The sequence below is a fragment of the Artibeus jamaicensis genome, unplaced genomic scaffold (assembly GCF_021234435.1).
Source record: "Artibeus jamaicensis isolate MK-2021 breed Jamaican fruit bat unplaced genomic scaffold, CSHL_Jam_final contig_729, whole genome shotgun sequence".
Taxonomy (NCBI): Eukaryota; Metazoa; Chordata; class Mammalia; order Chiroptera; family Phyllostomidae; genus Artibeus; species Artibeus jamaicensis.
This window is the reverse complement of record NW_026521939.1, coordinates 6,729,589-6,750,407: the sequence shown is the minus strand read 5'-3', so window position 1 is coordinate 6,750,407 and position 20,819 is coordinate 6,729,589. Positions and strand designations below refer to the sequence as shown.

The window sequence follows — 20,819 nt, the reverse complement described above, 5'->3', positions numbered from 1 at the left end:
CTTCCGGGAAGCAGGTGATACAGAAGGGTGTCCGTAGGGGATGAGGCTGTGGGCTGAGCTTCCTGAGTGTGGAATCCCTGAGATGAATTCTAAGCCAACTGGGCTCCTTTCACTTCAGCTTTCTGAAGAGGTCCCTATGGAATCCCTCACATGCTTAGGTACTTTGCACATCTTCCAGATTTTATCCCGAAATAGTTGCACTTCAGTCACACAGCCAGTACCCTTGGAGGAATTACAGTCCGCCAGACAGCATAAGCTCTGAGCAGACTACAGAGGTCAGCCAGGGCCTCTCTGCCCCTTGGACATTGAGGAAACATTTGGCTCCACCTCTCCGTCCTCGAGTTCTCTGGCCCATGCACGTGCAAGCCTTACCACCCTTTAGTCTCTTGCACCCCCAGTGTTTCCAGGTATTGGCCTTTATGTGTAATCTCTGTGTGACCTGATATGAACCCCGAAAATACTCAGTCCCCTTCATTAGTTTTTACCAAAAATGTCCACTTGCACAATGCCAAGAAAGAGTTGAAGGAGCATTTCCTAAAGATATGGGGGGTTGTGGGAAAGTCACCTCCCATTTCAGCTGACCCTTCCCCTCTGTCCTCTCACACCACCACTCCCAGATTTCCCCCAAGAAGGGCAGCACAGCTTTCCCTACACTGGAAGCTGTGGGAATCAGCAAACCCCTTGTCCCTATGGAACTCAGCTCACATTCTCTGCATTAACAATGATTTTTCACAAATGTCAGTTAAGATTAGGTTCAACCACATAGTAAAGAAAAATCCAAAAGAGAAGTGTGTTACCCTCTCAGGCAGAGAAAACCTGAATGAAGGTAGTCAACGGCCCCACAAAGATATCAGGGATCCAAGCTCCTTCCTGTTCAATGTTCTACCATCTCAATGCTCCCTAATATGTGATTCATTCTTGTAGTCCAAGATAGCTGCTGGAGTTCCAGCCATCACATCCATGTTTCAGGTAGCAGAATGAAAGAAGGCACACATCTTTCCTTTTAAGAAGCCTTCCTGAAATCCAACATGCCACATTTATTTCTGTTTATTTGGCTACAACTTAGTCACCTGTCCATGCCTAGCTGCCAAGTTCTATAACTGCAGACAAAGGGGAGAATGAATATCAGGAAACAGCCCACAATATCAGAAATGCTGTCCAAAACCCTCTTGACTGCAGAGGATTCCAGATGCTAGCCGTGAAAGTAATGATAGTCATTGCACAAAATAGCAAAGCATCTTGGAAGTCAAGTTTCTTATTTCCTACTTGGGAAGGCCATCTCCTATATAGCTGATGAGGCCCCAAGGTGGACAGGGCGGGCACAGGAGCACAGGGGGAGAACAATTAAACCCACCAGGCTGCAGCTGGGCTGAGCTGACCCTAACCTGAGCGAGCCTTAAAGAATGGGGAGGGGATTTGTGAAAACTGAAGAGAGGCAGTGAGGAATTCTGGACTAAGAACAGAGCCCAGCTGAGGCAGAGAGAAAGTGGTTCTTGTCATGCAGTGTGAGGACCTGCCTAGGCTGCTAAAGGCAGGCGGCCCCCTCCCAAAGCATTCACCCCTCGGTTCTGAGGGGTCGGGTTTGCGGAGGGAGTTGATACAATAGTCAGGTTGGGGAGGGGAGGTGCCAGGTCACTCCCTCCCTCCAGATGTTGTCTTATGAGGATGGGGCCCCATCATGCCAGATCTTTCTGTTTTGTATGAAGCCAGAAATTCAGGTTTGCACATGAAATCTCCCAGTGTCTAGAATGGTGGTACCTAACACAAACAGACACACACGGGATGCGAGCCCGGCATATCACATGTGCAAGCCCCTGGGCTGCTGTTGGCCAGACCCGGGTCCAGACTCACACAGCAGCCTGGCTGTCCGCGGGAAAAACTTTAGTAGATGTGCTATCCAAAGGGAAGGGGTATGTAAACAGTGTATTCAAAGTGCATTTCTCAATGTCTCCTCACAGTTCAAATCAGATTCAGTTTAAAGGTAAAAAGAAACCTATTGACTGCTTAAGCCAAGAGATTCTCACTAACGTGGGAAGGGGTGTTTGTCCAAGATCACAAAGCCATTTGGGCAGAGTTAGGATTTGAACTTGGGGTTCTGACTCCCAGCCCAGTGCTCCCCTTCTATCAGTGGGCCTCAAATAGAAGGCTGACCTTTTTGTTGTATTTTTTGTACTTGACAAATGCCAGAGACTTACGCCTGAGTTCATCTTCCCAGAATAACTGGCAGAAGAGGGCCAAAGAGCAGCGGGACGGCCTGGCCTACCCCCAGGAAACGCGGACTCCTGGATATTGCCCGTGGCACGGGCCGCCTGGTTCTGGAGCATCACGCCTGGCTCCAGCGCTCGGGGAGGCTCTTAGTGAGTCAGGGGGAGAGTGTGGGAGCCGGAACGATTCCGGGGGCACGTGAGGGACCGGGAGCCTGAGCCCGTCCCGCTCCCAGGCAGCTTGTGCCCCTTCCTTCACCCTCCCTTGTTTTCCTGGTTTAAATTAACGTTTGTTATTGAAATCTTGAAAAATTCAGGCAAGCAGAAAAATAAAATTCACCTTAATAAAACCACTGTATTCTCCTACGACTTCAGCGCTGATCCCTTCAGTCCGTCTGCTCTTCTCTGTACAAGGAAGGAGACAGAGGCTGCACTTTATTTATTATTTTAGAGCAGTGGTAACGTATGGGACATATGCCTTTATGAACCTTTTTTTATGTACTATGTTCTGAGCGTTTCTCTTTACACTCTATCTTCTTGCATAGCAGCATTTTTATCAGCAGCAGAGGGTTTCATCATCTGGACATGTTAGCATTCCTTTGGCCTTTCCCTGTGCTTGGCTGTTCTGATTGTCTCCACTTCCCTGTTGCACACACCCAAGTAGTGCTTTGTGGATCCCTTCCACAGCACACCTTTCTAGGTGTGGAATCAGTCAGGTAGTGTGGAAATCTTTCAGCCTTTGATACACCTTTTGCAGGCAGCTCTTGAGACATACTCTGGGAGAGCCAAGCGTTATATTTGCTGGAGAAGCTGTTGGGGAGGCCTCTTTGCCTGTGCCCTTGTCCCATGCCCTCTGGCTTGCCTGCGCGTGTGCCAGTACTAGGCAGTCCATGTGTCTTTAACTCGTGCCCAGAAAGCCCTTTGGCTCCTCCGCCAAAGCCAGGTCTTCACCCAGATACACCAAGTACAGGAGGACGGACGCTGCAGTCACAGGCCCTTGTCCTGAGCTCTCTTCAGTGGCCTTCTGACTCTGACATGTCAAACTGACTCTAGGTGACTGCCACCTCAATTGGGAAGGAGCCCCCTGAAATTACAGGGGGGATCTGGGCACCCAGATAAAAACGCATTGTTGAGCCTCCGTGGGTTCCCAGTGCCACGAGGGGCGGGCGGAGGAAGGAAGGCAAGGTGGATTTTTAGTAGCAGCAGGTGAGGGAGAGATGGGTTCAGTGACCTCTGCCCACCTAGACCCTACAAACAGGTGATTTTTTTTTTTTTGTCTATTTAACTCTCAGCACATACAACAGATATGCAGTATTTATTGCCAGTCAGTGGTCTGACCCCCCAACGCATGCTGGCTGCTGCAGGGGCCCAACAAGCAGCTGTTGCAGGGGTCCTGGCGGGGACGCAACATTTTTAAAGATCATTTAAGAAAAAGATTTGTAAAACGGTTATTTAGGATATTTGTGATTTACCAAAACAAAGGGGTTCTACTAGTCTGACCGCAGCATCAGCATCTCATCTGCCACCCTCCAGGCTCCAGCTGCGGTGTCTTGTGGCAACAAACCACGGCTTTAAAACACTTGAGAAGACACATGTCTTGAGAGAAGGGGTGAGTGACTTCCTTGGTGACAGCACCATCGTTCATCCCCTCGGGCTGAGGCGAAGTCAGGAGGGTGAGAGGCTTCGTCCTAAGTCTGTTTCCAAGCTTGCAGGCCCCCTTCTCACGGCTCTGATAAATACGCGGCCCAGGAAAAGCCATCGTGACATTCTGATTTGTTGAGGGACGATTCATGTTCAAGGCAGGTAAACAGCCAGTGAAGTCGGGGGTTTACCACTTGAGTGATTAAGAAGTAAGCAGCTGTAACGCTGGTTCTGTGGGGCTGCGGCTGACTCCCTCTGGGGATCTTCCCGACTCGTGTTTGGATCTGTCTTTGCGTTTGTCATCATTCCTCTGAGGCACACCCTCCCCCCACACACACGGTGTATCACTCAGCGCCTGTTCCTAAGAACTCCAGCGCTCTGATCCTGCTCTTCTGACCTCCGCGCATAGGTGGAGGCGGGGAGTCTCATCCTCTACAAAAGAGGGGAGGGTGAACTGACCCACCGCGCTCCCTCCGGGCCGCACATCTGCCTGCCATCCCATCGTCCCAAACCAGAAGGGCCTGGCTGGGGATATAAGTAGAGGCATGACTTTGAAGAAGCTGATCCTTAGACAAAAATAACTTCACACAAATAGTACAAAATAGCCCCTCTGTGGTGGCCAGGTGTAGGGTCCTACTAAGTCCTGAAGGAGGGATAGAGCAGCGGGTCCCCTTGTAGACCCCACCCCCAGCCAGGCCCTGTGCCCACCGATTGATGGGCTGAGGGACGGAGGCTCAGGGAAGTGCAGCCTTGCCCAGCCCATAGCTGGAAAGTGAACTGATCAAGAATGGAACCCAGACTTCCCTGTTGGGTTCCCGGAGTCCCTGCTCCATCCTCTACCAGGCTCCGCTGAGGGCCAGAGAGTAAAATATTTCAGGCTTTGCAGGCCGTGTGGTTCCTACGGCAACTACTTGGTGCTGCTGCTATAGCTCCAAGGCAGCCACAGATGATGTGTAAGCAGAGGACTCTGGCTGTGCCAGTATAACCTCACTCACCAGCCACCCCTGCTCAGCACCCTGCCCCCTTCCCGAGTTCTGAAAAACACAAGGTCAGGCCCTGGAGAACTTCCAGAAGAACTGTCAGCAGGAGCTGGGCCCTGTGAGCTTCAGGCAGTGCAGATGGTGCGAATTAAGTTTGGGGCTGACTAGGGGAGTGCACTCAGGAAGAGGAGAGGCTTGCTGACCCCAAGAGGATCAGGATCCCCACCCTCAGCTGGAAGGAGGATTTGCCCCCCTCTCCCTCCCCAACTTGCTGCTGCTTCTGAATTACAGAGCAAAAGCAGTGGGGCCCCAGAGCACCTGCCGTAGTCCGGTCCAGCTCCCAGGGGCCGAAGCAGGAACCACCGAGGTCTGCACAGGCCTCTGGGGTCATTAATGGGCATTTGTTTCATGGGGGCTTTCATGTATTTAGTGAGTAAAATCAGAAGCTGTGGTCCTTTAGAAAAGCAGACTTTTCTTAAAAAGACAGACGTCACAGCCTGTAAAAGCACCGTCCACTGAGAGCGGCTTCTGGGGGGGGCCCCTGCAGCAGGGCCCCTTTTGTCATAAAGAACGCCTTGCTCTTACCACACACCAAGCCCCGTGCAGGAATTTGATGGACATTCTGTCATTGTGTCCCCAGCACGGTGGGGTGATAAGCAGTGGGTGACGACATGCCCAGCTAGCAGTCGGGAAATGGCACAGGACATGTGTTCTGGGGCCTCTGCATATGGTGAAGCAGGATTTGCCCAACACTGAGTGTCTCCAAAACATGGGGCTCATCCATCCCCCGTGTTGGGAAGGCCCCAGGCCCCAGCACAGAAACATGTCGCCCCCCTCTCCAAATCAAGTAGCTCGAGGGCCACATGAGGTTCTGTGCCGTCACAGTCACATGGTGGGCATCTGTTCTGAGAAATGCACCATAGGCGATTTCGTCATTGGATGAACACCACAGAGTGCCCTCACACAAACCAAGGCTGTGCATACTACCCGGCACGCACCTGGGCGTCATGGTGTAGCCACCAGCTCCTGGGCTACATACCTGTAGAGTGTGTTACCGTACAAAACAACACAAGATTAAATGGAGCACAAGGAAAGATGAGGCAGTTAAGAGACAAAGCCCAACACAGCTACTGCAAATGTGTTTTATAAGCAGAAAGAGTACATTCTAAGATAACAATAAAAAGTAAACACATAAGCCAGTACCATTGTCGTTTATCAGCAATGTTAAGTATTATGTACTGTACATAATTTCTACAGCTGGTAGCACAACAGGTCTGTGTGTACCAGCATCGCCACAAACTCGTGAGTAATGAACGCATCGCACTGTGACAGCTGTGACACTGCTAGGTGACAGGAATTTTTTAGCTCCTTATAATCTCATGGGACCACCATCGTTAACCAGAACATCCTTTTGGGGCACATGACTGTCACTGGTAGCTTTTCACCAAAGCCGTCATTCCTCCTGTGCCAAATTTGCTGGACATGCCAGGGCAGAGCAAATTCTCTAGCAGGGGGCATCTTGGGGGCTCTCCCCTCCCATCCGGTGTGGCTTCAGAGCTTGGATCTGGTGCCCTGCCCTTGGCAGGACTCAGACACTTTAGCAAAGGTCCCATGTCCCTGCGTGAACTTCTCCAGGATGCTTCTGAAGCTCCTCAGCTGTGTGTTCCCTCCAAAAGCACAGCTGGTGTGTTGCTGAGCCAGCACCAGGCACGCAGACTCACGGCTCACAGGCCTGTCCTACGTACTATGACTCACTGCCCCTTTTCCTTGAAACAGCTTCAGAGTGTGTCCAGGTCAGTCCCATAACCGGAGAGGTCAGCTCCTGGAGAACTGACCCAGACCTTCAAAGAGCTAGGTTTGGGTTGGTTCGCGTGGCCTTTACACTAAGGCCTCAGCCCCACCGTGGAGGTGAGGGCTTGCCCTGTAGGGTCCCACACCCAGTTGGGGCAGATGGTCCCCCTCCTGCCAGGCTGGCTGCTTTCCTCCCACTTGGTCACATTACCCACCACCTGTCTTACAGGCTTTGCCGTGGCCCAGTGCATAAACCAGCACAGCTCGCCGTCCCTGTCCTCGCCATCACCATCCGCCAGCGGGAGCCCCAGTGGCAGCGGGAGCACCAGCCACTGCGACTCAGGAGGAGCCAGCTCATCGTCCACCCCCTCTGTTGCCCAGAGCCCGTCAGGTATTGGCCGAGTGACACAGTGAGGGGGTTTGGGGGAACCTGTGATTCCTCAACACCAAGACTATCGAAATCCAGCCTCTCCTCACCACCTTGTTTGAGGCCACTGCCACTCGGGGGTTCCATGCTCTCTCTAAGGTGACACTGCCCACGGCTGGCCGATTTAGCTCCCTGCAGGGGAGGAAGTACTCCCAGCGCTGGCTGGCCCACCGAAAGGCCTGCCCCGACCACAGAGGCGGAGGGGAGAACAGTAGGCGGAGCCTGAATCTGCCCCCTCATCACCGCCAGAGTCTGAGGTGTCACAAGGAGGGGTCTCCTGAACTCAGTCACTTGAACCCTGGCCAAAGAATCATGTCCCCGCTGAATGCTTTTCCCTCCGTGACATACCAGTTTCCTCTTCAACCGTTTGGTGCAGCCCAGTCACTCTGACCATGGGTTCAGCTTGCTGCCTTCTGAGAGCCTGTCGGGGTGTGCTAGTGTCGTATCTTGCCCTCCTATAGCTTACGATCGTCACGCAAGTGTCCCAGACAGACCCCGTGAACAGGGAGCCTGGAATGGGACTTGTGAGTGGGTGTCCCCCGCACCCCCGTTCTCAGCTTCCGTGAGCCCCTCCCACGTGAGCACCTCACTGGGCCGCACGCAAACCCAGGAGTGAAGGCGCCAGGCTCACGGAAAGACATGGCTCCAAAGCGCAGCCAGAGGAGCAGAGCTTGCGCTGGGGCGGCGGCGAGGGCCTTGAGAGTGTGCGATGCTTCTCACACCCCAGAATCGTGACCCCCTGGGTCTGCCGGGCCCTGGCGACTCTGCTCTGCACCCCCATTTGGGGACCTTCAGTGTTTGCTGTTCCTGTGAGGTCCCGTCCAGAGCTCTCACCCATCATATTTCAGGGGCAGCTGACCAAACTCTTGTTTAGCTGTGGATCATGACAAAAGCCGTGTGCCAGGGCCTGAGCTACCTTGGCGCCACGGAAATTGAGGGCCCCTGGCTCTGTTCCCTCAGCTCTAGAGGCGGAGATCTCCTTGGGTGCTCACACCTCTCTCCGGAGTTTTTAGCTTCTGCAGTCTCTGGCAAAGGGTTAACCAGCGTGGTCTTCGTGCCTGTGGCTCACGGGGCACCTCAGCTTGCCTGCACCCCCCCACACACAAGCATCCGTTACCTCTGTCTCCTATTAACATTCACGAGGCCCAGGGAGCAAGGTCACCCTCAAGCCACCTCACCAAGACCCTTTTCCACTCAGCACCTGCTCCTCTCTCAGCCCCGGGGGGGTGGGGGGGAGATGACCGCCCCTTCTGAGCTGTTTCTGAGCCCTATTTAAGGTTGGCTGCATATCCAAGCAGCTGCTGCTGCCATTCCCAGGCTCATAGCTGGGAAATTCAGACAGAGCTGCCTCCAGAAGCCAACTACATCTCTCAGCCTCCCTCTGAAGCCTGGTCCCATGCTGGCTCTGGGGGCCAAAGTGCAGGGTTGTGTGTGTGCTTGTGTGTACACCCGTGTGCTGCCTGCATGTGCACATTTCTGTCTGTGTTGTGTGCACCCAAACTCATGCACACTTAAAGTCACGTTTTGGTCTCTTTCTTATGTAGCTAGGTGTGTCTTTCTTTCATTTGTAAGGCAGCAGAGCCAACAGTTAACTGAACAAATGAGCCTGTAGGCTTCTTTGCTTAAAACCGAATCCAGCAAAGAGCCACATTATCAGAATCCGGCCATGTATGCAGATGTTTCCCTGAGCCTGGCCCCAAGGGCTTCAGCGCCGCACCTCCCCCCAGAGGCTCAGGGTGCACTAGTTCTTTTTCCTGACCTCCCTCTGCCCTCCATCCCTACCCCCATCGTTCCCTGCACGGTGCCAACAATGTTGTCCCAAAAATGCAGGGGCTGTTAGCCTGGCTGTCGAGGAGCCAGGCGGTTCTAGTTGATAACTGACCGTTGGGCCCTCCTGGGTGTCTGCTCCCGTTTGGTGCCAGCGTGCAAGTCCCCGGTTTTTTTGCCACCTGACAGTAGAAGCCCGAGGCCCCGCCTGCCTGTCAGAATCTCTACAGGCACTGAAATAACTCACCTCTTCAGCAGCTTATGCTTCACTCTTAACCAAGGGCCCCACTGCTCATCCCTGGGAAGAGAGAGCGTCAGAGTGCACGAGCAGTTGCCCATCACAGGTACCCGGCCACAGGAACCGGCTCTGTCCCCAGGCCCATGAGCTGGAGCCGCAGGTCTCAGGAGGTCTCCCACTCGCTCGTCTCTGGTTGCCAACCTTTCAGGCCAGCCTCAGCCTCCCGGGTGCATCCACGTGACAGTATGTAGGGTTTCTGTGTTCCCTGTGGGGTCGGGTCTACCCAGATGGTTTCATCATCTGCCTGGTATCTTACTGAGCCACGCTGGGTGGGAAGCCAAGGGTAGAAGAAGGGAGGAAGGTTTCATTGGAACAGGTGGGTTTTAGCCAGTTTCCTGGTTTGATATTGGCCTGGAGCGGTGGCCAATGTTCGGGCCTCTGACTTGGAGAGGCTGTCCCTGTGTTGCCTTCTCAGCAGACTCTCCACCCTCAGGGCCTGGCCACAGTCTACCAGAGGCGGCTTCCTTAGAGGGCCAGCAGGCAGGGGGTGGGCCAGGTCCTCAACCCACAGCCCAGCCAGGGGGCCACTTGTCCCCAAAGTGGTTTTTGAGGGCATAGTGCTGAATCAGAAGCAGTCTTAGCCCTGTGTTTCCAGAGCCTCCAAGTCTAGAAAGTCCCCAGTGCAGAGAGCAGCTGCCAGGTCCTCCACAGCCAGAATTAGCAAACTCTGATGGCTTCTCTGCTCTTGAAGCCATGCTTTGCTCAGCCAAGTGTTTGGGAAAGCACACAAGAGGTGCCATCCACCAGGGAACAAGGCAGGCCCAGTTTTCTGTGTCTCTGCTCCACGGTTTTGAATCCCGGAATTGGACAAGGAGACCCGCGAAGCTGGGGGTGACCCTCCCACTGTCTGAGCAGTCAGCGTGGCGTGGCACCCACCACACAGCCTTCTCAATGCACACTGACTGCCGCGTGGGGTCCCAGTAGCTGCTCCTCCCAGATCTGAGCCCCGCCACTGCAGGCACTGGGCTCAGAAGTGCTTCACAGACACCTCTGCATGGAATCCCACCTCACGTTGTACAGTTGAAAACACAGGGGCCCACCCAGAGAGGTCGTGCAGCTTGGCCAGGATGCTGCTGCCAGTGAGTGGGGGAGCCCAGGTGTGCACCCTACTCGTGGCAGCGCCAGAACTCATGCCCCACCTTCTGAAACCACACTGCGGAATAGCAAAGAGATGCATAGGTCAATGTCAGGTACCTCTAAGGGGTGCCACAGAGACTTGGGCCCCGGGTTTGGGCACTGCTCATGAGGTGCACACATTCTCTTCCAGTGAGCACAGTTGCTCAAGAGTCCAAATGAAAATCCACAGTAACTGTGCACCCCACTCAGCAAAGGCTAGGCTTGTAGCCCCTTAGAGGAAAGCCTGGTGGTCCCCCCAGATCAGCAAAGTGGGCCCCAGACAGCCACATCTCTTCTGTTAGCCCAAATGGGTGCGTCCTCAAATGAGGACATGAACCCGTTCTGATACCCAGTTGTTTTTCCACCTCTACCCTCTGTCCAGCCCAGGGGACCTTAAATTTCCTGCCTGAGTTTGAATAGGGACAGGTTTATAGCAAATGCAGATTTTCTCAACTTCCCACGGGGCCTTAAGTACGAATGACTCAAATTTTGTGGCTGTCAGACCTGATCTCAGGAGGGTCCCTCCATTAGCCTGGCCCCGCACTCAGCCCCTCAGCCACTCAGCGCACTCAGCCACCCCTCAGAGGTGGCTCATCTCTCCGCATCTCCTCTGCCTCAGTCTTGGTACCCCACCTACACTGTATCAACTTCTTCTAAACAAACAGATTTTGTCGAGCCCCTGTGATTCGCAGCCACTAGGATACAGGGTGGCACAGACTAGCAGAGGAGTCTGTGTAGTCCATCAGGTGACCACACAGAGAAGTGTCCAGTTAGAAACTACAACCCAGGAAAGCAGCAGGGCCCGCAGCTCCCAGCAGAGGCGTCATGGGAATGGAAGCCAAAGGACGAGAGGCTGACCAGACCAGGGCTCCGTGAGGAAGGTGGCCTTTGGGTCACTCCCAAAAGGAGCCTGGAATCCAGCAGGAGATAGGCTGATTCCCTTTCCCCATCTCCCTGGGGTCTGTCTGTAAATTCTGCCCTTCCAAATATACAGATCAGGGTGGCCTGTTTCTGAAAAACAGTCCCCATGGCCACCAGGGCCAAAGCCTACGGCCGAGCACTGGCAGAGGGCCCCTCCCAGGGAGGGGAAAGGAGCCCACCCAGAGGGGCCACCGGTTCGCCAGGTGCTCAGAGAGCAGAGAGGGCCTCTGTGCTGGGAGCACCTGCTTCGGATGCTCTTTGACACTCCAGAGACAGGCCATGGATGCCTGTGAGGGGCTCTTCCCTCACAGGCAGGTGCTGACCCTCAAACCAGGGCCAGCGGATGCCCCCAACAGGAGGAACGGTCGAACCAAATTCTCCGGAAACCAAAGTAAACAACCATAAAGAGTTGGGAGCGAGGGATTTTATTTTCATCTTTAACTATTTACCTGTTAATGGTGTGCGGAGGGGACTTTACTGTCCGGTCTCAACACCCGATACACGAGTTGACTTGTTCCCAGTGTCCTTTCCCAACGTGCTTTGAGGTCTTCAAGTCCTTCTGGGGAGAGCTGGGCGTCCTGCACTGGGAAGCATCCAGGAACTGGCCCCTTATGCTCACCCAGCAGGGCTGTCCTGGTGGGCCTCAGCTTGCCCGTAGTGAGAAAATTACAGTGTGGGCATCAGCATATTTTTTCCTTAAACAGTTTATTGTTTTGAGAAGCTGAAATTGCAGAGAACATATGGTGGGAAAGAGAAAACAGCTCCAGCTTTGGAACCAAATGTAGGATCAGTAAGAATTCTTCAGAAACATTTTCTAAGTTATGTGTGTGCACACATGACAATAGATGCACATACAAACACACAAATGCGTGCTCACACATGCTTCCACACACAATTGCACACACATACGCAACACACACTCATGCTCTACATAGGGATTCTGGTAAGAAAATCATCTCAGAAAAGATCTCTGTGGCCTGCATTATTGCATCCTTAACCGGCCACTCGTGCCTCCTGTCTCCAGATGGTTGCATTTCGTGCGTGTCCTCAGGGAACTACTTCCAGGAGGAAGGAAAATTGTTTATTAAAGAAATGAAGTCAGAGGGAAGGGCGACCTGCTTTTTCTGATGCCCATTTCGTAGGCACATAGAATTAGGAGCTGTGGCCACTTTCTTCCCCGGGGCTTACAGAAAGAAGAAAGACTGGGTTCCTGCCTGGAGCCCGCTGGGGCAGGACACTGCTCGGCTGGCCCTCTCTCCTGGTTCCTCACCTGCTCCCTGAGCTGCCTGTCTGAATGTGTGACCGTCACTGCATGACACCGTCACATTCGGGCCAACTTAGAGCCACACAGCCCCAAACTGACCTTGGTGTCCCTGAACTCAGTAACTAGAGTCCGGCAGGATTTTCAAGGACAGAAACCCAAGTAAGAGGTATTGTCTTTTCTCCCCAGTTTTCTCCACAGCATTTTTTAAAAATTGGAGTAAGATACAGATAACATAAAATGTACCATTTTAACCATTTTTAAGCTTATACTTCAGCGGCATTAGTTGCCTTCACCTTGTGTTCTGCGGCCTTAATTTTAAGCTTTGCTGTAATTCTGACTCTGTCTCAGAGATGGTGGCTCCTTCCTTCTCAAGGAGATGCTCCTGACACGTTTGTTTCAGCCAGTTAGAGCCCACCCCCGGGCGGCGTGGCGCCGGGTCCCAGGTCTTCCCGCCACGGTTCAGTCTTGGTTCTCCAAGGCCCAGTTCACCCGAGCGCGGCCTGGCGAGGGCCACCCCGTGGCCGGGGAGGGGGTCTCCGAGTGCCCCGCCCCCGAGGCCTTCCCAGCACTGGCAGAGCCGCGCTGTTGGCTTTAGGGGGGTGGCACCGGGAACCATCGCCCTCATCATTTGGGTCAGAAATCTGCTTATTTCACCAGTTGGTTTGGCTCCGATCCCACAACCACACAGCCTTCCCTCCTCAAACTCTCCCTGGGCTGCAGGGTTTACGTCGTAACTGCTGGTTCGCACCGAAGCTGGTGGCAGTTTTGTTGTTCTGTCCCTGAGGCTTCTCCCTGAGACCAGAGGTCACCCCTGGCCCCACTCTCTGCTTTCCAACAGGACCAAATCTCCACTGTCTCCGCCAGGTTTCAGCTGCCCCCACAGTGCCTCGTTCTGGGGGGGCTGGCTGGGGGCTTCTTACCTGCGTGGGGGGCTGCACCCACGCCCCAGCCGACCCAGCTCCCGCTGGGGCACCGCCCCCTCCCCTCGCACTCTCATCGATGCTTAGTGTTCATCTCTGCGCTGCGCCCATCCTGTGTCACCTTTCTCTGTCCTGTTGTTAAAGGCTTTCTGTGACCTGTCGCTGTGTTTCCCTCTAGTCAGGAGTGGCAGGAAAGGACGCCGGCGAGTGTTCAGCCTGTCGGAGGCCGACAGTCACGGCGGCCACTGGGTTTAGTGCTTCGAACGGCAGCTGTCACGGCAACTCTGGCACAGTCAATTCAGGCAGGTCTCCTCCCTTAGCCTCCACGGGCCCGCGACGCCCCCGCGCCACGCTGCACTTCTGCAGCTAGTAGGCTCTGCATGGCAGGCCAGGCCAGGCTGGGCCCCGAGACACCAGGCCGTGACCTGAGAGCCGTCCTCCAAGTGGGCGTTCCCTCTGCTTCCCCTGACACTGGTCCTCCCGACCCCTCTGCGGCCTCCTCTCATCCGAGGATCAAAACCCCTGGCTCTTGCCCCTTTCCAGCCCCAGGCAACCTGGAAACGCTGTCGCTCTCTCTGCATCCCGAGCAGGCCAGTGTCAAGCGCAGCACAGGCCCTGAGCTGAAGGCAGGTTTCCTAGCCCAGCCCTCGCAGAGACCCCCAGTTTAGGCCACAGGGTTGGGTGGTAGAATTTGCAAAAGCAACAGTCAGATCTTTTTTTTTTTCTTTTTCCTTTTTTTTCCTGGTCTTGCTCAAAGCTAAGTGATACATTCAGTCATGTTCCAAGGCCAAAAGTTGCAGACACACCAACAAAGGTAACTCCGTCATCCTCCTTCTTCCACTGAGTGCTCCAAATAGCAACGAGGTTGGTCTGGCGGCCGCGGGGCACCTGCTGGGTCCATCTTGGCTGCCTTCACCCTCGGTGCTTCTTGGGCTTTCTTACATGTGCCCTGCCACAAGCGCCGGTCGGGAGCCCCCTGCCTTCTTTTTTGTTTAAAAGCTGTTCCTCTGAGCTTTGCCCTCTGACTCGCTGTGCTGTGTTGTGCTGTGCTGTTCATTTCTTCCCCACACCACTCAGGCCCACCTATTCCAGACTGAACACATCAAACCCAAATATTCACTGGAAATTGAACTCACTTGACAAGGGTCAGCCGAGCCCCTGCTCCAAAGCCAAACATCAGCTGCTGAGGGTGCCGGCCAGGGACGCGCTGGTCCTCGCGGGGCAGAGCCACAGGGGGGTCCGGCATCACTCACACAGACTTGGACTTCCAGGATTTCCCGCTCCAGCTCCAGTTGTCCCCCTGCCCCTCGCAGGGAGGCCAGAATGTTCTCCAAACCCCTCACTGCCTAGAGCAGCCTTAACTGTGGCCTTAGACCTCGAAAACACCAGCTGCAGTGACCTTTGCAGCTCGGTACTTGGCCAGAAAATGTGTCCTCACTGGGTAATTTTCCCCTGGCAGAGTCCACCCTCCCCCAATGGATGAATGTGAAGATCACATTCAGGAAGCAGTTCTTAGTTTAAAAATAATAAAGTAAAAATAAATTAAAAGTAAGGCCATATGGTGGGTGATGGGTAAGAGGAGGTTATTTTTTTCTCTCTAAAAAAAAAATAGAGGCTATTTTTATGGGGAGGGGTGGGAATCCGTCCCCTTTAATAAAATTGTTGGTTTTGGTTCTTTTCCTAAAAAAGAAAACAGTTTTGTATATATGGTATTATTTGTTTGTTTGTTTGTTTTTAATACATCTCATGGCAACTTTCCCATATCCTTGATTATTCTCATCAGGAAAAACTTTATTAGGGACCAGGGAAGGAGGTTTGCCAGCTTTTTTGAATATCTGCATGCAAATGCACATGAGCAAAGAGGCAAGTCTCACACAGAAGTTCTGAGAAAAACGGAATGCTTTGCAGCTCTGTCTCCAGATGGCACAAAAGTGCCATTTGGAGAACTAGTCATTTCTAAACTGCCCTGTCAGCAGCTGCACTTACATGTGTCTCCATACATACAAAGTTCACAGGCGTGCTCACGCTCATGTGAAGCGAGGTGGAGACCCCCAGAGCAGGTGAGCCCCTCTCAGGGAGCCGTGCACCCCGATGAATGCCGGCAGATTGCGCCGGGTTGGAACCTGAGCCTGGGTCTTGAAATCAGCCCATCGCCGCAGGCTTTCTTACTGAATGGAGCGAAGCCGTAGAAATTCGGAGAAACCAGAGCGCGTGTGGCGTGTTCAGCATTCTGGGCTCAGATCACACCCTGCTCGAATCACTTTTTCCGCTGGTGCCCACGGTGTGCCCTGCTACCACCCTCCAGGAGTGAGGACAGGCCCAAAGTCCCACACGGTGGTTTCCTCTGGCCTTATTTCACTTAAAAAAAATAAAAATAAAATAAAAAGGCCTTCTGAAGACATTAGCTGGGGCCTTTTAGTGCTCATCTTGCCTGAATGTCTTGTGGGAAGAAACGCCATCCCGTACTTCCGGGGACTCGATCTGTTGCTTGCACTTTCTCCCCACGATGGGGCTGCTGTCCTCTCTTTTATCCCATTCTGTGTGCCCTATGGTTTTATTTTGCTCTTTTTTTTTTTTTTTTTGCTCTGTGTTCAGTTTGCAATTCTGTTTTGTTTTTGGCAAACTTACAAGAAATAAAAAACTAGCTGGAATCACACTGGACAGAAGAATGCCTGCCACCAGCCCCAGGACCCAGAGCACTTTCAGACTCGTAGCTCGGCAGTGTCGTCGGCACCTCGGGCCGACAGCCTGTCAGCCCACAGTCTCTACAGTGGAATTTGCTTTCCCGAGGAGATGCCCATGGTCTTCTTGTCGATGCTGTCTAGTTACAGGCATGCGATGCCCCAGGAGAGATTTTCCAGTGCGCTCCCGGCACAGCTGGTGTTTCCACCCAGGCAAATTTGTCACTGGAAAGCAAGTTAGGCCATTGGGCTGTAATCTAATCAAGGATTTTGAAGAGCACCCAAAAAAGAAATTGCCGCTCTGAGAATAACTTTATCGGGCGCACCCCCGTACCTTCCTCCGGGCACAGCCCCTCTCCACGGGGAGCAGGAGCGGCCCCAGGCGGCCGCAGCCCTTTCTGGGTGCTGCTGACTCAGCACTCAGAGCAGGAACAGGAGGCAAGCCCGTCTGAGGTTTGGGTTTGGTTCTGCAAGTTAAAAACTTCTATAAAACTTCCTTTTAAAAAATTTTTAAATATTGCAGTGAGTCCCCTCTTGGCTAAATGTCACCAGGTTAGATGCTGGAAATGGCATGAAGTGATGAGCGCACCCAAGCCCATTTCTTTGCTGAACACGTGTCTGCCATCAGGCAGGTGGTCCGGGACCCGTGCAAACACACAGCCCACCTGGGCCACTCCCTGGCACCCAGGAAGGGGCTTCCATAACCCACCATTTGATTTTTGCACAACCCCCTCGTTTTTTCCTTGCATCACAAGTGAGGGTAACCCCTGGGCCCTGACAGATTTTCCACCAGGCCTCAGTCAGACTGGATTCACCAGCTTCTGTGTCCCTAGAAGGAGGAGGTGGAGCCAGCTGCTTGTCCACACCACCATCTCCCACCCAGATTCCCCTGGGCCTTTGTACAGGATGGGAGCAGAGGGTGCCAGCGGGAGCAGAATGCCTCAGAGCTAAGTGTCCCTTTGTTTTCCCTCCACCCAGATGACCCCATGACCATGGAACAGCCTCAGCCTAACCTTGCCGACCAGGTGGTGACCGTCAGTGACGCGGAAGCAGACACCAGGCCCGGCAAGAGCCTGGCAAGGAGTGTGGACATGGAGACAGTCAGCCTGTCCCCCAGCCTCACCCCAGCCCAGCAGCCCACCATCTCCCTGCTCTGTGAGGACACCGCCGACACACTGAGCGTAGAGTCGCTGACCCTCATCCCACCTGTTGACCCCCACAGCCTCCGTACCCTCGCGGGCATCCCCCCGGCCCCCACACTGGCCACAGAGGGCACAGTGACCCCAGACGAGGAGGCTGCGCCCCCAGAGCCAGCAGGCCCCATCGAGCACTAAGTGGGGGCTGAGCAGCCTCCCCTTTGTGCTTGCAGCCCCCGCGGGTAGGGACCCAGTGCCACCGACTCCAAAGACACATTGGGAGCATCCGCAGTGACCATCTTCGCCACCCACCCGTGTGCTCCTGGATTCCATTTGAATTCCTCTTTCACTTTGCACTTCGCTGAGAACAGCTGGACCTGGTGGAGACACCCCAGCAAAGCGGGGGCCCCTGGGGAAGGAGGTTGGGTTCCTGGTCTCTGAGCTCCCCCGGCTCGCGGCTCTGCTGTGGCGTCCCCAGTGTGCACGGAAGAAGTGGACAAGGTCACTTTAGGTAGAAATTTGTAGAAAAGTGAACTTTGATAAACATCTTCTTTGGGTATTTATTTCCGCTGTGGCAGCAGGTGAAAAGCATTTATTTAAAAAGCATCTATTTTTTAAAAGACAAAGTCCCAAAAAATCCTCAATGCTAAGGTTTGATGTCATGTAAAAAGTGTAGATTGCTGTTCAGATTTCATTTTCATTTTCCCTTGAACTTTCCAGTGTTTAGGTTTAGAGTTCTCAGTCTGGTGTTTTCTTTTTCCCTAAGTGATTCTTATTTCTCTATTGCTCACTGACTCTGCAAGCCTGTGGGATGATAAAGTACCTTCCTGGAAAGTTTAGAGTATTTTTTAAAGAAAATAAGGGAGATACATGCATTCTCAGGTACACACAGAGTGGAGAGAGCTGAAAGTTTCTCTGCTGCGGCAGCCAAGGGGCCTTACACTGGTTTACCTGAAAGGTCTTTTCACGAAAGGGGGCCAGGGCCCATTCCGCATCTCTCTGGACTGGAGGCAAACAGGACCGTTTCTCAGCATCACCTTCTGTGGCTGCCAGCTTTGTTGGTCTAAGAGAATTGTTGGGGACCGTGAGGACCCTGGTCCCAGCAGCTACAATGGGAAGCAGAGGCCATGGAAGCCGTCCTCTACATCGCCTGCTGCTCAGCTCCGTGCGCCTCCTCTCTGCGGCTACAAAAAGGACATGAGCTTGTTTTTAAAATGAACCCTCTGCCCGGTCCCTTCTCCCTTTGGTCTGGTTGTGCAGGGAGGGGCCAGTTCTCCACCGAATCCAGTAAAGCAGCCAAAGCGTTCCTTGCAACTTGGCACAGCCAAGCGACCCTCCCTTCCTCCTGGTCCATGCTAAGACCTCCCACAACTTTCCTCCATGTGTCCACCAGGGGTATCAGCACACAGCTGTTGGTGTCGGCCAGGTCCAGTTACCGGGCAGCCTCAGAAGATGCTGTGAATGCTCATCTTCCACCTATCAGAGGACGCCATCCTCACCGCCTCCCTCAATCCAGCTGTCACAACAGGGCCCGCTGACGCCAGATTCCAACCTCCTGACGCAAACACACATCCTGCAGAGGAGGGGCAGTCATGCCTGTGGGCGCAGGTCTCTGTCATCAGAAGCCTCCAGGAGCTGTGCCCACCAACCCCCGGTCTGGTTTTCAAATGACTCTGGGGCAGCAGGAGCAGAGGCCAGTGACTTCCCAGGCCAGCAGCAGCACTGGGAGGAACAAGCCCACACAGGCAGACCCAGGCCCTCCCCAGGACCACCGCCCACTGTCTGAAGTCCGCTTCTAGGTGGCTTTGTGGCCTCAGGGCACTGAAAGGGAAGGTCTCGGGCGGGGGAGACAGCCTGCCTCAGGGTAGGGGATGGTGCCCTCTGACCCCCCGGGTCCTTACACTCGGACCTCTGGGGTTTAGCCTCCGTCAACCCTTAGAGCCCCCATCTCCATGTCCCTACAGAAGGAGGGGCTGGGGTCGGTCTCACCCTCCCCAAGTCAACACCGGGCCCCTTGGGTTTGCCACGTCAGGGGACAGGGTTGGCACTCCCCAGGGAGGGGTGGACGGGAGGGCCTCTCCACCCCCCTTCCCCTCCATCAAGCCTGCCCTGCCCCGCAGAAGGCAGCTTCCCACCTAAACACTGGCATTACAAGTGACCGGCATGAGTGAAGAAACTCACGCCCTCACAGACATACACAAGATTTCTCCAAGGTCTCAAGATGCACTGTTTAAAAAAAAAAAAAAGCATGGGGTGAATCGATTCTCATCTTTTTTAGATGCAATAAGAAATGTTTCGTGTAGTCATGTTGACACTGGGCATAAACTGTAAGGGTTCCTGTTCCTAATGTTCCTCTGAGCTGAAAATATGTAAATAATTCTTGTCTTGAGGAGGAGCAGCATTAGGAAACCTCACGCTTCTGGGTTGAGGGACCGTTCCAGGGAAGAACCTGCTTACTGGTGTGACTCATGCTTCATGGGTACTGTACACCAGGGTGGAAACAAAAACTGGAACTTCCTTGTAAATTGTTACTTGGCAATAAAAGAGAAAGAGTTCCCAGAATGTGGCTGCTCTTCGTGGTGCTGTGGCACAGAGGCCGTGGTAGGCAAAGGGGAAGGTTCTCTGTGGTCTGACCCCTCAGCTTGTCACAGCCTCCTAGAGGGGTAGACAGCCTCTCCCTGCCCCCACCCTGGCCAGGTATTCCCCAATTCCAAAAAGGGAGGTGAGGCCGTTCCTACCCAGAGGTGGGAAAACTCAGGGGCAGTAGGTTCCGTCCAGAGGGTATCCCTGCCCCGCACCAGGTGCAGTGGGTTTGGTCCATGCTCTTTGTCCCTCACCCGTCAGTCGGGTGGTTCTCCACCTGAGCCTCCGGTGCTGCACCTGTGGGAAGGTGCCACTGGTAGTAGCCCTACCCCCTACAGGCACAGGGTACCTCCCCATTGTGGCTTTGATGTGCCGCTGAGCTGAGGGAAGGGGGAAGGGCCCAGGCATCAGTGACGTTCGTGCTGGGGTGGGCTGCTTCAAGGACACACTGAACACGCACCAGCATGAGCTCTGGAACTCCCTGGAAATGGGTTCTTAACAGCAACTCCAGACGTTCCAGCTCCTGAGCCAGAAACAGCCAGCCCCTTTGGGCCTTGAGGTAAAACCTAAATTGAGTCCCAAGTGAATGGCGCACCACCTGCCCTCCCCACCACAGCCTGAAGTGGTGCCACCGGGAGGTGGAGCCTGCTGCCGAGGGCCAGCTGCCCTGGATTGCCAGTCTTCCACTTGCCCCCAGCAGGGCTCCCTTCCCCTCCTGGCCCGGGTTTATCCGGACCAGTTCTCCGAAGCTGGCTCATGAGGCCCAGGGCCTCAGAGGTGCTGGGAGTCCCCGACCTGAGGCTGGACCCTGCTCTGCCCTGTGGCCTGCTCAGCGCCCAGCGCGGGGTCAGGGCCGGCTGCAGCCCTGCTCATCCCCATAGTGCCACGCTTCGAAGGCGCGTGGGCACTCGTGCATCATGATGACTTCAGTGTAGAAAAAGGATCTTCCTGGAAGGGCACCTTGGCAAAGGTGGGAGGTGGGCCTTGAGGCGGCAGGACCAGGAACAGCAGCTATGAGGAGACAGGTACCGAGGCGAGGTGCAGCTGGGCCAGGTGTCCCTGGGCTGGTCACGGGAGGAAGGGCTGAGGC

The 20,819-nt window shown here is 54.1% G+C and overlaps 1 protein-coding gene across 4 annotated transcripts in view; it reads left to right on the top strand.

Annotated features, from left to right (window-relative positions):
• The window catches only part of CLEC16A (C-type lectin domain containing 16A), a 219,307-nt gene extending 199,599 nt beyond the window's left edge, over positions 1-19,708 (top strand). For 2 of the 4 annotated variants that reach the window (XM_037151193.2, XM_037151192.2), the window contains exons 22-23: positions 6,846-7,007; positions 16,989-19,708. In XM_037151193.2, the coding sequence (XP_037007088.2) occupies positions 6,846-7,007; positions 16,989-17,344 (518 nt within the window). In that variant the 3' untranslated portion in view covers positions 17,345-19,708. Of the gene's footprint in view, positions 1-6,845; positions 7,008-13,507; positions 13,632-16,988 lie in introns of all 4 variants that reach the window. The other 2 variants (XM_053672128.1, XM_053672127.1) reach the window with 2 other exon arrangements.
• Positions 19,709-20,819: the final 1,111 nt, after the last annotated feature.